Here is a 15,519-nt window from a genome sequence, read left to right as displayed (position 1 = left end):
GTTTTGGGGTAGAGAGTTCTGTAGACATCTATCAGGTCCACTTGGTCCAGAGCTGAGTTCAAGTCCTGAGTATCTTGTTAATTTTCCGTCTTGATGATCTGTCTAATACTGGCAGTGGGGTATTAAAGTCTTCCACTATTATTGTGTGTGTGTGTATCTAAGTCTCTTTGTAGGTCTTTAAGAACTTGTTTTATGAATCTGGGTCCTCCTATATTGGGTACATATATATTTAGGATAGTTAGCTCTTCATGTTGAATTGAACCTTTTACCATTATGTAATGCCCTTCTTTGTCTTTTTTGACCTTTGTTGGTTTAAAGTCTATTTTGTCAGAAACTAGAGTTGCAACCCTGCTTTTTTCTGCTTTCCATCTGCTTGGTAAAGTTTCCTCCATCCCTTTATTTTGAGCCTATGTGTGTCTCTGCACGTGAGATATGTCTCTTGAATACAGCACACTGATGGATCTTGTCTTTACCCAGCTTGCCATTCTGTGTCTTTTAATTGGGGTATTTAGCCTATTTACATTTAAGGTTAATATTGTTATGTGTGAATTTGATCCTGTCATCATAATGCTGGGTGGCCAGTTTTGCAGACTTGTTAATGTAGTTGCTTCATAGTGTCATTGGTCTGTGTACTTCAGTGTGTTTTTGTAATGGCTGGTAACAAATTTTCCTATCCATGTTTAGTACTTTCTTCAGGAGCTCTTGCAAGGCAGGCCTGGTGGTGGCAAAATCCCTCAGCATTTGCTTGTCTGAAAAGGATTTTACTTCTCCTTCATTTTTGAAGCTTAGTTTGGCTGGATATGAAATTCTGGGTTGGAAATTCTTTTCTTTAAGAATGTTGAATATTGGCTCCCAATCCCTTTTGGCTTGCAGGGTTTGAGAGGTCTGCTGTTAGTCTAATGGACTTCCCTTTGTAGGTGACCTGGTCTTTCTCTCTGGTAGACCTTAACATTTTTTCCTTCATTTGACCTTGGAGAATCTGATGATTATGTGTCTTGGGGTTGATCTTGTGGAGTATCTTATTGGGGTTCTCTGTATTTTCTGAATCTGAATGTTGGCCTGTCTTGCTAGATTGGGGAAGTTCTCCTAGATGATATCCTGAAATGTGTTTTCCAATTTGGTTCTATTCTCCCCATCTCTTTTAAGTACTCCAATCAGTCTTTTTACATAGTCCCATGTTTCTTGAAGGTTTTGTTCATTGATTCATCCTTTTTTCTCTAATCTTGACTGCCTGCCTCATTTCACTAAGATAGTCTTCAAACTAATAGTCTCTCTTCCACTTGGTCTATTTGGCTATTGCTACTTGTATTTGCATCATGAAGTTCTCGTGCTAGGTTTTTCAGCTCCATCAGGTCATTAAGTTCCTCTCTAAACTGGTTATTTTAGTTAACAATTCCTGTAATCTTTCATCATGGTTCTTAGCTTCTTCGCATTGGGTTTGAACATAATCCTTTAGCTCAGCAAAGTTCATTATTACTCACTTTCCTAAGCCTACTTCTGTCAGTTAATCCATCTCAGCTTCAGCCAGTTCTCTTCCCTTGCTGGAGAAGTGTTGCAATCATTTGGAGGAGAAGAAACATTCTTCTTTGGGGATTTTCAGCATTTTCAAGTTGGTTTTTCCTCATCTTGGTGGATTTATCTACCTTTGATCTTTGAGGCTACTGACCTTTGGATGGGGTTTTTGTGGGGTTTTTTATGTAGCTGTCATTGCTTTCTGTTGGTTTGTTTTTCTTCTAACACTCAGGCCCCTCTTCTGCAGGTCTGCTGCAGTTTTCTGAGGGTCTACTCCAGACCCCGTTTGCCAGATTGCTGTCTGCTCCTTTCTCTGGAAGCTTCCTCCCAGAGGGGCAGCAACCTGACACTAGCTGGAACTCTCCTGTATAAGTTATCAGCTAACTCCAGATGGGAGGTCTCACCCAGACAAAAAGCACAGTATCACCGACGTCCTTAAGGAAGCAGTCTGGTTGCTTGGTGGAGCTGGTGCTCTGTGCTTGGGGAATCCCCCTCATCCTGAACGCCCAGACTCTTCAGAGTCAGCAGGTAGGACTGCTTAACCTGAGACCACAGCTGCCCCTCCCCACAGGTGCTCTGTCTCGGGGAGATGAGAGTTCTGTCTGTAAGACCCTGGCTGGAGTTGCTGGGATTCCTGCAGGGAGGCCCTGCCTGGTGAGGAAGGATGGATCCGGGTCCTACCTAAAGAAGCAGTCTGGCAATGATCTGCCATAGCTGCTATGCTGTGCTGTGGGGAACACAGCCCAGTCTAAACCGTGTAGCCTCCCTAACACTGGCAGGGGAAAATCACTGACTAGAGCTACAGTCATGGTGGTTGCCCCCAACACTGGGAACTTGGTCATCTTAGGCAGACTCCAGGCTGCTGTGCTGGCCAGCGGGGATTCCAAGTCAGTGGGTCTTAGCTTGCAGGGATCCATGGGAGTGGGACCCCCTGAGTGAGGCTGCTTGGCTCCCTGGCTTCAGCCCCCTTTCCACGGGAGTGGACAGATCTCTTGCCTTTCTGGAGTTTTGGGAGCCACCAGATTATGTAAAAACTCCTGCAGCTCAGTGCCTGCCCAAATGGTTGCTGGCAGGAGCAGCTGCCATGGGTCTGCCCAGTTTTGTGCTTGGGACCCAGGCCCTGGTGGTGTAGGCTCACAGGGAATCTCCCGATCCATGAGTTGCAAAAATCCATGGGAAAAGTGTAGTACCCCAGGCAGGCAGCACACTCCGTCACTGCCTCTCTTGGCCCAGTGCAGCTCCGGGGTGAACTGCCCATCCCTGCCCCCACCGCTTTTCCTTGCTCTTCGCGGGTTACACCAACCACCTAGTCAGTTCTAATGAAAGAACATGGGTACCTCAGCTGGAAGGGCAGAAATCACTCGCCTTTTGCTTTCCTCTCGGTGGGAGCTTTAGACAGGCATTGTTTCTACTCAGCCATCTTTGGCCCTTCCTTCTTCCCCTTATTTTGTAAAAAAATTGATTAATACTTTTCTTAGAGTTAATGTCTTAGTCTGTTTGGGCTGCTATAACAAAATATCATAAATTGGCTGGCTTATAAACCACAGAAATTTATTTCTCACAGTTCTTGAGGCTGTGAGATTAAGATCAAGGTGTGGAGATACTCACCATGTGAAGGCCTGCTTCCTAGATGGTCATCTTTTTGTTGTGATTTCACATGGCAGAAGGGTAGAACAAGCACCCTCGGGCCTCTTTTATAAGGGCACTAATCCCATTCGTGAGGGCCCTCATGACCTAATCACCTCCTAAAGGCCCCACCTTCTAATACTACCACCTTTAGGGTTAGAATTTTAACATATGAATTTTGGCAGAGGATGCGGGGGGCACTAAGATTCATATCATAGTGGTTTACATCACTTTATATTTTGTACTGCTCATACATGTGATAGATAATATGGAAAATACCTTTATAAGTTTTATTGTTTTCTTGATTCAAAAACAGCACAACATATTTGTGTCTTCAAAACTCAACACTTAGCTCCCAAGTTTCTAGGCTAGTCGAGGGTCTTCCCTATATTCCCACATGTAACTTTTGGATGGGAATTTCTAGAAGGAAAACATAAAGTTTGTTTTTCCTGCACCTTACTTACAAATAGTAATACTCTGCTACAGTTTGAATGTGTCTCCTAAGTTCCTGTGTTAGAAACTTGATCCCCAATGCAAAAGTGTTGGGAGGTGTGGCTTGATAAGAGATTATTAGGCTCTGGTCTCACAAATGAATTCTTGTGAAAGTGGGTTAGTTATCTCAAGAGTGGCTTTGTTATAAAAAGCATATTTGGCCCCCTCTTATTTTCTTGTGTGTGCTCTCTTGACCTCGCTTTATGTCATGGGGTGATGCAGCAAGATTGCCCTCACCAGAAGTTGGCATCTTGATATTGAACTACCCAGCCTCCAGAGCTGTGAGAAATAAATTTCTTTTCTTTATAAAGTATCCATTATGTGGCATTCTGTTACAGCAACACAAATGAACTAAGAGAGACTCCTTTCATTTCTAGTCTGTGATGGTTGTGGGTGATGAACAATAAAACAGATGACTCAGATAATTAACCAAAACATTTATCCAACCATTATTCTATTTAACTATTTAACTCAAAACTCTCCCCATGCTGTCTATCAACTGGTCAATTGTAAAGATCATCTGCCAGTATCATACTTGAGTCAAGATACTAAACTAATATTAAATAATACTGTCAATAGAATCATACTTACAAGCAAGAGCTTTTACTATTGACTAAGAAAATTCTGATTTTATAAACATTAAATGTACTATCACTTATTAATTACCTATGCATGTTATGGGCACTATTTCTTTTTCCATCTGAAAGGAAGGGACCATTTCATGCCATTTGAATAGATTTAATATTTTCCATTATATTCTATTCTACTGACACTGGTAAAAATGTTCATTTGTTCAGGCAATATTTTACACTATTACAGGGCTTGAATTGTAAATGCTGAAGTACTTTCTAAAAATTACCTCAAGAGAAAAGGTATTACAGCTGTGTATTTTGGCTTTAAAGCAATGATTAGCAAACTTTTTCTGTAAAGAGTCATATAGTCAACATTTTAGGTTTTGTGGGCCACACCATCAATGTCACCAATAGACAAGAAAATGCAAACTGAAAACAAATGGATACTGTTTTTTTTCTTTTTGCCCTTCAGATTGGCAAAAAATGCTAAAGATTGATAATATCCTGTTGATGAGTTTGTGGAGAAATAACTACTCTCTAAATTACCCCAACCATTTGGAAAATTACTTTGGTAGCATTTATTAAAAATTTAAATGTATATATTCCAAGGATATACACATAGTCAAGTACACTAAGACACATCAGAGCCGAGGCTTTAGGTGAGGTGACTGGGAGTGGGGATGGGGCTGCACAGTCCAAGGGTAACTGTGTCATGGACTGAGGAGCAGGAGGAGCCTGCCTCTGTGGCTGAGGGTAAAAAGAGAAGTGTTGTCACATAGACCTAGAGATGGAACTTTTGAGAATGTCTCTAATAGAAGTATACCAATAACATAAATGTATAAGGATGTGCACTCTGGAGAAATGAAAAGCTCTGAACACTTCACCAAAAGAAAGGTTGAATAAATTATGATATATCTATCTGTTAATACTAATGAAATAATATGCATCTATTAAAAAGATCTTGATGTTCTGATCTAGAAGGATCCCCAAACTATTATAAGTGAAAAAAATTAAAATGTTACATAGTATGATCTCATTTTTATGAAAAAGTAAAATAAAATAATTCTCTATGTACATATTCATTCATTTATTTATTTTTATTTTTTTGACAGGGTCTCTCACTCTGTCATCCAGGCTGGAGCACAGTGGTATAACCATAGCTCATAGCTCATTGCAGCCTCAAACTCCAGGGCTCAAGTCATCCTCCCTCCTCAGCCTTCCAAGTAGCTGGAACTACAGGCATGCAATACTACACCAGGCTAATTTAAAAATATTTTGTAGAAATCAAGTTGCACTAGGTTGCCCAGGCTGGTCTCAAACTCCTGGTCTCAAGCAAGCCTTCCTCCACGGCCTACCAAAGTGCTGGGATTATAGTCATGAGCCACTGCACCTGGCCTGTTTTCTTCAACGAAGGAAAACCTATAGAAGAATTCATCCTAAATGATTAGCACTAGTTATACTAGGAGTTCAGACTAAAAGGAAATGGATAGGGAAGAAGAGACGATTAATTTTACTTTAGAAACTCCTGAAATGCTAAAATTAAACAAAATACATTACTTTGGTTTCTCAAACTACCAAAATTAAAACAGTAAATAACAATATATTATAGTATTATGTGGCTAAGAACAGAATTTCTCTATCAAAATCTTTTAGTTTATGTTTTTTAAAAAAAACGATAAATAAGTATGGCATAATAAATTTGAATTTAAACTAATCCCTTAATTTTTATGCCTTCCTTAATTAATATGCTTTGAATACACACTACATGCTTCAGCACTAATGACTCTGAGAAAGCTACTGTGTCAATATACAACAGATTATAAATTTGGGGAGATAAGGTTTACATGGGAAAACAACAGCGAATGAAACAAGACAGCATATAAACAGCTAAGAGCTAAATGACAGGATAAGCAATTGAAAAACCTGATGAATTTTGGAGTATTCGGCCATAAAAGATTCTATCCAGGAGACAGGACTTGAAATGATCTATGGAAATAGAATTTTCATAATGTAAGGGGAATGTTTAGGCAAGGGCACTACATAAAGACAGGCATGGAAATAGACAAAGCTGAGTATGTTCATGGGAAAATAAGACTCAGTTCAGTCAACTGACAGGTTAATATTAAGTGGTAGAAAGTACAGGACCAATTATTTCTTTCTGCTATGCAGGGTGATTACACTGGAAACTGTCCTCTAAGGCAAATATAAGCCCCATTTTAGTTCAATCATTTCTAAACAGATCAGGTGGAAGCTAAGTGGTTATATCCATCAATTCTTAAAGTAGTTATCTCCATGTTTATCCTTATGCCCTGGATACTATCCAGAGTTTTGATTCTGAATTTTCATTATTTTCCTCTTTTTGCTTATGTTACTACATACAATACTTTAGGAAGTTGATGACTTTCAACTCCTATATATTTTACAGCAACATTCTAGATTCATTTCTCTTCCTGTAAGAATACTTCCTCCAACTAAGCTGTTTTCAAATGGTCACTATGTAGTCAAACAGTTGAGACATTTTATGCCAAAGAACATGCATGGTTTTTGTACCTTCATATTTAAATGTCAACACGGCTAGATAAAATTTCTAGGCTCAATGTGCTTTTCTTGCAATACTTTAAAAATATTTTCCCCTTTACCTTATTGTATCCATGTTGCTGTTGAGAAACCTAAGGTCAATCTGAATCTTGTTCCTTGTTTTTTTTTTTTTTTATTTTTTGAAACAGAGTCTCGCTCTGTTGCCCAGGCTGGAGTGCAGTGGCATGATCTCAGCTCACTGCAAGCTCCACCTCCCAGGTTCGTGCTATTCTCCTGCCTCAGCCTCCTGAGTAGCTAGGACTACAGAATCTTGTTTGTTTTAAGGTTGTCTGCGCTCTGACTCTGGAATCTTTAAAATATTCTTCACCGTGTTTTCGGTATCTATAAATTCCACTTTAAGAGTCCAGGAATAGGTTTTCTTTCTGGCTTCTACTTGCGACTCTGGGTCCTTTCAAAATGAAATCTTCGCTCTTTATTTTTTGTTATTATTTCTTTAACTATTTCTCTTCCTTCATCTTGCTCCCTTTCCTTTCAAAACACCTATTATCTGAACGTTACCAACTCTATTTCTACCTTTCATAGATCTTAGTTTTCTTTTATATGTTCTATCTCTATTCTTCCCTGCTGCCTTATGGGAGAACATCTCAAACCCTCTTCTAGTTCCCATTATATAATTTCTATGGTTTGCTGTTTTTAAGTGAATAATGTGAGGCAACTTTACAAATTAATTTTTACCTGAGTCTGCCTTCATTAAACAGCTTATTTGTAAATAAAAATGAAATGTGCCAATATGATATTAAATAAACATTATAAAAAGGAAAATAAAGTGGGAAAGTTTAATGTACCATTTTGTGTTAAGTGTTATACATGCAAAAAAGAATTCTTTTTTGTTGTTTTTAACTTGCATTTATGAGAAGTGTGGTCCCTTTTACATGTTCTTTAAAGTATAATTCCCTTTAAAATTTTCAATCATTAAAAAAATGAAAGATAAAAATTTTACACATAACCCTGAAACAAGTTATTACAATAAATTGCAATGAGTATTTACTCACACTTGGAATAGTTGAAGATTTTTTCCTCTCTGGCCCTACAAGAGGGCTTGCGGTCATCTCGCTTTTTGATCCAACTGTTGTGCTGCCAAGTTTTCGAGCCACATCTTTGTCCCACTCTTCTTTCTGTTCACTTTCCACACTGTTAGCGTGAGCTCTTTTGGTATATGATACAGCAGGAGGAATGGATGGACCAGCTATAATTTAAAAAAAAAATAGCATAATGAGCTGAAAAACAACTGATCTATTTTCTGCTCACAAACAAAAACTCTGTATTAAAATCATCCACATTTGTATGCTTTGAACTCTGAACGAAGATTAAATTGTGATTTCAAAAATCAGGTCAGTCCCTGTAAAAGGGATTATATTTATAATTCAGTAATATAAGTCTGTGAGAACTAGATGACACAAGCACATAGAGACGTGAATGTACAATGCTTTAAAAACACAAGTTTGGGTAGAACCCGTGTGTTGTTTCACTTATTTGACTTTTTCCCCTACCATGATCACTGAAACGCCGCTGCTTCTGATTGGCTGAGATACTTCTCTGGACCTTCAGGTGAGCAGGGGACTGAAGAGTGCTGTTGTTTAAGTCACTACTGGGCCGGGACCTCTGACACAAGTTTCCACTGGATAATGATTCACCACCTTCAAACTATAAGAAGAAAAACCACAAGGATTTTAAAGCAAAAAAAAAAAAAAAAAAAAAAGTTTACACAAATACTGCACTTTTGATTTTCTAAATGATTTAAAGCTATATAAGAAGTAATCCAAGCTGAAAAAACAGTGTAGTATTGGGCCTAGAACTTTAAGTTGGCAAGCAGGAAAAGGAGTGAACTGGATAGAATATGTTTTAGTGACTACTCATAATCTTCTATTATCTCGTACAAATCCTTAGTTTAGTCAAAATACCAAATAACAGCTACCAATTATTGAATGGTTATTATAGACTAGGCACTGTGCTAAGCTCTTTCTATATGTTACTTTATTTAATCATCACAACAAACCTATGATGTATTAACCTACACTTTACAGATCGAAAAACTGAGGTTAAAAAAGTTAAGGGGCATTATTGAGATTCAAACTTAAAATAAAATCTAAAATTTTAAATATACACACATGTACATACACATATGTATGCATATAAACATACATATAGATTTGTTTTGTTTTCTCCACATTTGCAAAAAAAAAAAAAAAATACAGTTTACTGTTTCTGATCAGGAAACTATATCTACTTAGAACTCAGCATGGTAAACTACGGGTTGACACACTATCCCTCTCTCTGTAACGTACAAGTTGCTTGCTGCCAGCAAACTTTTGATGGAATCACTGGCATCCCAATAGGAAATCTAAATTCATATACAGATAATACTAATGATAAATCGCAGAGTAATACTGATGATGATAAATAGCTAATGCAGAGCACATAATAATCCGCTAGAAACTGTTCCGAGTTTTTAAGCACATAATAATCCACTAGAAACTGTTCCGAGTTTATAAGTGCTCATTCATTTAACACTTTCAATGATCCTAAAAGATAAGCACTATTATTGCCCTCATTTTATAGGTAAGAAAACTGAGGCACAGAAAATTAATTGCCTTAGTTGCACAGTTAGTGGTTGTGCTGGGACAGGGCAGGGGTCGGGGGGACTTAGATCCAGTGAAGCTGGCTCCAAAGTTCAGGCTCTTACTACTTACCAGTAGCCTCATCCATTTATATTTGATACAATTGATACTTCATTTAAATTCATGCATGGTACGGTTACATACTTATAAAATTAGTGCTTCTTTTATATTTAAATTAACAGGAAAATTAAAGACCTCAGGAGTGTACTTTAAAATCTAAGTAGAAACAGTTCAAAGTCTTTAGAAATAACCATTTGTACTATTTCCCACTTAAAATTCTCTTGACTTGGCTTCTTTGATACCACATCTCTAGCTGTTAATGTCTCCACTAAAGATTCTCTTCCATTATAATAGTACCCACCTGGTAGGTTCACTGGGAGGATTAGATTGATTAATATTTGTAAAGTCCTTAGAACAGTCCCTGGCACATTACTATGTGCAATGTGTTCCCCTCTAATGAAGACTCCAAATCTGTTAATTATTCAAATCTCTCCCCCTAATTCAGATCTATATATCCAAATGCCTAATAGACAGCTCCATCCAACAGGAATCTCAAATTTAACTATCCCAAATTGAACTTCCTCTCTTCCCTCTGAAATCTGTACCTTTCCTATCTTGGTGAATGTGCTTACACAGTCATCCATATTGGAAATCTCATTGGCTCTTATCTCTTATTTCCAACTGGTCCCCAAGTACTACTGTTAATTCTACTTCTTACATGTCACACAGACCTGCCTTGGTGGGTCTGACCTTAGCCTACTGTAGGTACATGTCCACCTATATGCTCCCAGAGTATGCTGTGCATCCCCCAAATCAGAACACATACTGTACCATACTATTAACTGCTCGCCTCACCTCTAGACTAAGGGCTCCTTGAGAGCAGAGACTTTCTCGTCTTTCTATTCACAGTACCCAGCATCGTTTCTGGTACAATAAAGGTACAATATATGCCAGCTGGAATGCACTGCTCCATTAACAGTTACTACAGAATTATAAATTTCAGCTTTTTGTCTCTAAAATACCTCCCACAGATATCTAATTTCCAATAAATTGTTAATGTCCTGCAATCTGTTCTTGACTCTCGATGTATAGCCTTTCTATTTGTTTTGCTAAAGAATCATTTGCTTTTATGCTTCATGATACGGTTTGGATGCTCTGTCCCCTCCAAATCTCAAGTGTGACCTCCAATGTTGAAGTGGGCCTAGAGGGAGGTATTTGAGTCAAGAAGGTGGATCCTTCATGAATGGCCTGGTGCTGTCCTCATGGTAACAAGCTCTCCCTCTATGTGTTCACGCTAGGTCTGGTTATTTAAAAGAGCGCGGCACCTCCCCCACCTCTCACCTGCTCCCTCTTGCCATGTGACATGCTGGCTACCCCTTACCTTCCATCATGTCTGTAAGCTTCCTGAGGCTCTTATCAGAAGCAGATGCCAACACTATGCTTTGTGTACAGTCTGCAGTACTGTGAGTCAAATAAGCTTCTTTTCTTTATAAATTACCCAGTCTCAGGTACTTCTTTATAGCAATGCAAAACTGACTAACATAGTTCACCATTTGTATACAGTTATTTTCTGAGTATATCTCCTTATTATAGTTCTCCTGGCCTTGAGAATTCCCAACTGAAAGCATCAGTCACTTGACACTTTATAAGGCAAAATGTCATCAAATAACCTTTCCTGGAGTTACCTCTTTTACAAATCCTTTAAGACATACATTTTATTTTAAATGCTATCACTTCCTCACGTTTCAGTCACTGTCTTTTCTGCACACCTAGAATAACCATATTACCTTTGGTGGGACTGTTACATTTGGATGCACAAGCTGTGGGGGAGGCCATTCTCAAAGACCAGGCTGTGAATGGTGGCTCCTGGAGCTAAGAAAGACAGTAGGCCTATTCTTTCATAAAATCTCTCTTGGTACCCAGAAATAAAACCAGTTTGTAATTTAACATCGTGATTTTTGAGTTCCAATAAATAAGAATGTTAGAGTAGGATCTTTATATTATTTTTGATTCCACAAAGAATATATTTACTAATATATAAGCTCAAAAAATAATTCACAGTAATTTGAAAAGGTGAAAAACTTACTTCAGGTGGTTTTCTACCTAGAAGAATATAAGTAGCCATAACTTCATCATACTTCTGATTTATTAAGGCATCATTTATTTCATCTCGTGCAAAGCCCATGGTGATCATAATGTCTAGAAATTTAAAAAAGAGAAATTTTCTGAAAATGGTTTTATTTTCATAAATCAACAAACACAGGCAAGTCTGCCAACTTGGAATATGAAAACTTAGTCATGAAAATTTAAGTGTAGTTTAAAAAACTTCAGGACTATTAACCTATGGATACCATATGTTCACATTGTACAATGATACTTTCACATGCAGAAATTATCTACATCATGGGTAATATATTAACGGGCCCACTTAATTTCTCATTGCCTCATACATTCCTGAGCTAACTTTCTTTGTCCAGTCTAAGACCATGTCAGTCTTTGTTACACGCAAAATTCCCTTTCAACTCATCCTCAGCTACTCGTGAAGTGGTTTCTTTCCTCTCTTAACAATTTCTGCTTTCTGATTTGCAGTAGGGTGACTCTTCTTTGGGAGATCTGAATTTCCATGGTTTTTCTGATCAGGTTCCTAATACCCTAAAATGCTCTCCCCTGCCACTCTGCCCTCAAGCCAAACAGGGACACAGTTGAGATGACTCAGTTGAGACTAAATGATGGCTTTGGGAAGGGATTGCGAAATGAAGAGAACAAGTTAGAAGGACAGCTCTGGCTGGGTATGGGCAGTAGCAGGACGAGTGAGGAGGGAGAATAAACATTGCTAAGACAGTAGAAAAAGAAAGGGAGAGCCAAAGTGTTCAACTCTTAATTCAGTGCCTCTATATCTTTGGTTGAAATACATGCTATGTTCGCTGATACTTATCAGTCTGATCAGTGCTGATAGTCATATCAGCCATTCCTCCTGCTGGGTATAACTGAAAGTAAAGAATTCAATTTATTTACATTAAGTTTTATATCATCATTGTCAAACACTGAATTAGACCATAATATATATGAGAACAAATTAGGGAACTTGAAATGTATAATTTTTAGTGTATTATCATTAAAATGATAATACAAGTATTTTTCAAATAAAAATTGCTTCCTATTTATACTTTTAAACACCATTTTGGTACACTAAAGGACTCTTACTTGCTGCCTAGGGACAGTACTTCTTACCATGTTTAAATACTTACCTATTCTTTTTGTGTCATTGAAATCTGGATCAGGCTCAGTATATGGCTTTAGTTCTTCTTCTTCATGACCAACATTCATCCATCGATCTTTCATTATTTGCTAGGAAATAAACTCTACATTATGTGTGGCCAATCAGAACATTCAGCCACTTACTATAACTCTATTTTAACAAATGTAAAATTACTGGTTCACTCAACAAGTTTCATGTGACATTTCTAGTTTGATTAGTGGGCCAAAAAGAGGTGTAAGACTTTGGGACACACACAACAACTATGACTGTCTTCCTACACACTCACCAAATGTATTGATTCAAAATACCATGCCTCTCTTATTCCTTCAAAGGGAATATTTTCAAATTTGGTTATTTTAACATAAGAACTTACTTCTTAAAAAGCAGATTTTAACTTCTGCTTTAAATTTTTACATTTAAGATTAATATGGAGATTATAATGTTTTCCTGGTTTATGCCAAACATATGCCTTATTTTAAAATCATCACTTATTAAAATATTAGCAAAGAAGAGGTCATGGGGAATGAAAATCAGGGTTAGCAGTAAAGCTATCAATAAAGATAGCTAAGACAATGTGGGAAAGCAGTCAAAATTTAAGTCTAGAGTTAGGAATTAGGTAAGAATCAAGCTGGGGTTGATGTGAATTACCAGAGTCAGATTTAAGCTAAGGCTGTGACAATAACAGACAGTCCTGGGCTGTTAAAAGGCAACCTTGTGGAGGGCAAGCTAGAGAATGGGAAAAATATTTGCAAAACATATACTGGATAAGGAGTAAATATTCAGAATATGTAAAGAATGCCTGCAACTCAATAATATAAAAACAAATAACCTCAATAAAAAATGGGCGAAGTGATTAGTAGATATGTCTCCAAAAAAGATATGTAAGTGGTCAAAAAGCAGGCTTGCTGTGTGAAAAGATACTCAACATCATTAGTCATCAGGGAACTCAAAACCATAGTGAGCTATCACCTTATACTCATTAGGATGGCCACTATACTCATTAGGATGGCCATTGTCAAAAAAACAGGAAACAACAAGGGTTAGTGAGCATGTGGAGAAACTGAAACCCCTGTGAACTGCTGGCAGAAATGTAAAATGGTGCAGCTGCTACGGAAAACAGTACAGAGGTTCCTCAAAAAATTAAAAATAGAACTACCATATCATCCAGTAATCCCACTTCTGGGTATTTATCCAAAAAAACCGAAAGCAGAATATCAAAGAGATATTCAGAACCTTATACGCACTGCAGCATTAGTCACAAAAGCCAAGATGTGGAAGTAACCTAAATGTACATTGACAAATGAATTGATAAAGAAAATGTGGTACATAAATACAAAGAAATATTATTCAGCCTTAAAAAAAATCTTGTTACATGTTACAACATGGATGAACCTTGAGGACATTATGCTAAGTGAAATAAGCCAATCACAGAAAGACAAATACTGCATGATTCTACTTACACAGATTATCTAAAGTAGTTAAGCTCACAGAAACATAAAGTATAATAGAATGGTGATTGCTGGGGCTGATGAGGGGGAAATGGGGATTTGTTTAACGAGTACAGAGTTTTAGTCACACAAGATGAAAAAGTTCTGGAGATCTGTTGTACAACAGTGTACACATAGTTAACGATGCTGTAATACACACTTATAAGTTGTTAAGAGGGTAAATATGTTAGGTGTTTTTTACCACCACCACCAAAAAAAAGGCAATCTAGTAGAGAATTTACTATACTCATGGTCAGGCAATGGGGAACTGGAAGAAACTTATTTGAATAATTCTGTATTAATTTAGAAAGATTGTTCACTTTTTATTACTACAGAATTTTAGGTTTTCATTCTAGGTGCTGATATATTAATTGCTTTTTCCAAGTCCTGTAAAGTACTTTCTCCATCTTTAAACTTTACTTGCAAATTCCATTAATTAGAAAAATAACTTCCCATATACATACCTTTTGAAGGTTAATTTCTTGACTGCCCAGGTGCCTTCTCCTCATTTATTAATATCTACCTAAAGCTAATCACTAGAAAATAAGAAATCCAGGGCAGATCTCTAACAACCAAAATCTCTAACAGTACTGCTGTGCTGAATTGGAGGATTTTCCAGAGGTCATCATCACATGATTTTTTTTTTTTTTTTTTTTTTAAAGACAGGGTCTCATACTATATTGCCCAGCCTAGAACTCCTGGGCTCAAGTGATCTGCTTGCCTCAGCTTCGCAAAGTGTTGGGATTATAGGCATGAGCCACCATGCCCAGCCACATGATACATTTTTAAATTAAACTTTCTAGAGAATTCATATATTTAAAAAATACAATTATGCAGACATGTAACTCTTAAAAAATTATCACTAATTTGATTTCTTTTCACCACTTTGGGCAATGGTAATTTAAGTGCCTTATTCAACTACTTTAAATAAAACTAGAGACCTACTACAAATAATTCTACCATGTGTCTTTAGTGATATTCATCAATAAGGCAAAAGTGTTGGGGTGGGTGAACATCAGGAGGAAAAAAAAATGGGCAAAGCAGAGATGCAAAAGTTGCCACACAATTTCTCAAAATACTAAGGCCTTTCCTGTTCCTCCCCTCTCCCCTCTCAAACATTACGTCTGACAGAAGCCTGAGCAAGAGTCAGGCACCAGCATCTGTAGAAATAAAATTTTGTTGTTGGCAGAATTTCCTAGGTTGGAAGGTGAATACATAGAAAACCCTCAGAGAACATATTAAACTACTTAAGGATAGTTATACAGTACACACAGTCCCTTCCAGACCGATCAAGCTCCAATCCAGCCGTCTACTCCTTGACACCTTTATTGATTCAATTCTACAGCTGCACAAGC

The 15,519-nt window shown here is 37.5% G+C and overlaps 1 protein-coding gene across 9 annotated transcripts in view; it reads right to left on the bottom strand.

The window, feature by feature from the left end:
• MARK1 (microtubule affinity regulating kinase 1) overlaps window positions 1-15,519 on the bottom strand; it is a 140,081-nt gene that overhangs the window by 18,216 nt on the left and 106,346 nt on the right. For 6 of the 9 annotated variants that reach the window (XM_023203539.1, XM_023203540.1, XM_023203541.1 and 3 more), the window contains 4 exons: window positions 12,667-12,766; window positions 11,505-11,617; window positions 8,291-8,444; window positions 7,793-7,986 (listed from right to left, as the gene is read on the bottom strand). In XM_023203539.1, the coding sequence (XP_023059307.1) occupies window positions 7,793-7,986; window positions 8,291-8,444; window positions 11,505-11,617; window positions 12,667-12,766 (561 nt within the window). Of the gene's footprint in view, window positions 1-7,792; window positions 7,987-8,290; window positions 8,445-9,851; window positions 9,872-11,500; window positions 11,618-12,666; window positions 12,767-15,519 lie in introns of all 9 variants that reach the window. The other 3 variants (XM_023203545.1, XM_023203546.1, XM_023203547.1) reach the window with 2 other exon arrangements.

The sequence above is a fragment of the Piliocolobus tephrosceles genome, chromosome 1 (assembly GCF_002776525.5).
Source record: "Piliocolobus tephrosceles isolate RC106 chromosome 1, ASM277652v3, whole genome shotgun sequence".
NCBI classification, from domain to species: Eukaryota; Metazoa; Chordata; class Mammalia; order Primates; family Cercopithecidae; genus Piliocolobus; species Piliocolobus tephrosceles.
The sequence above is the reverse complement of the archived record's forward strand: the minus strand, read 5'-3'. Positions and strand labels throughout refer to the sequence as shown.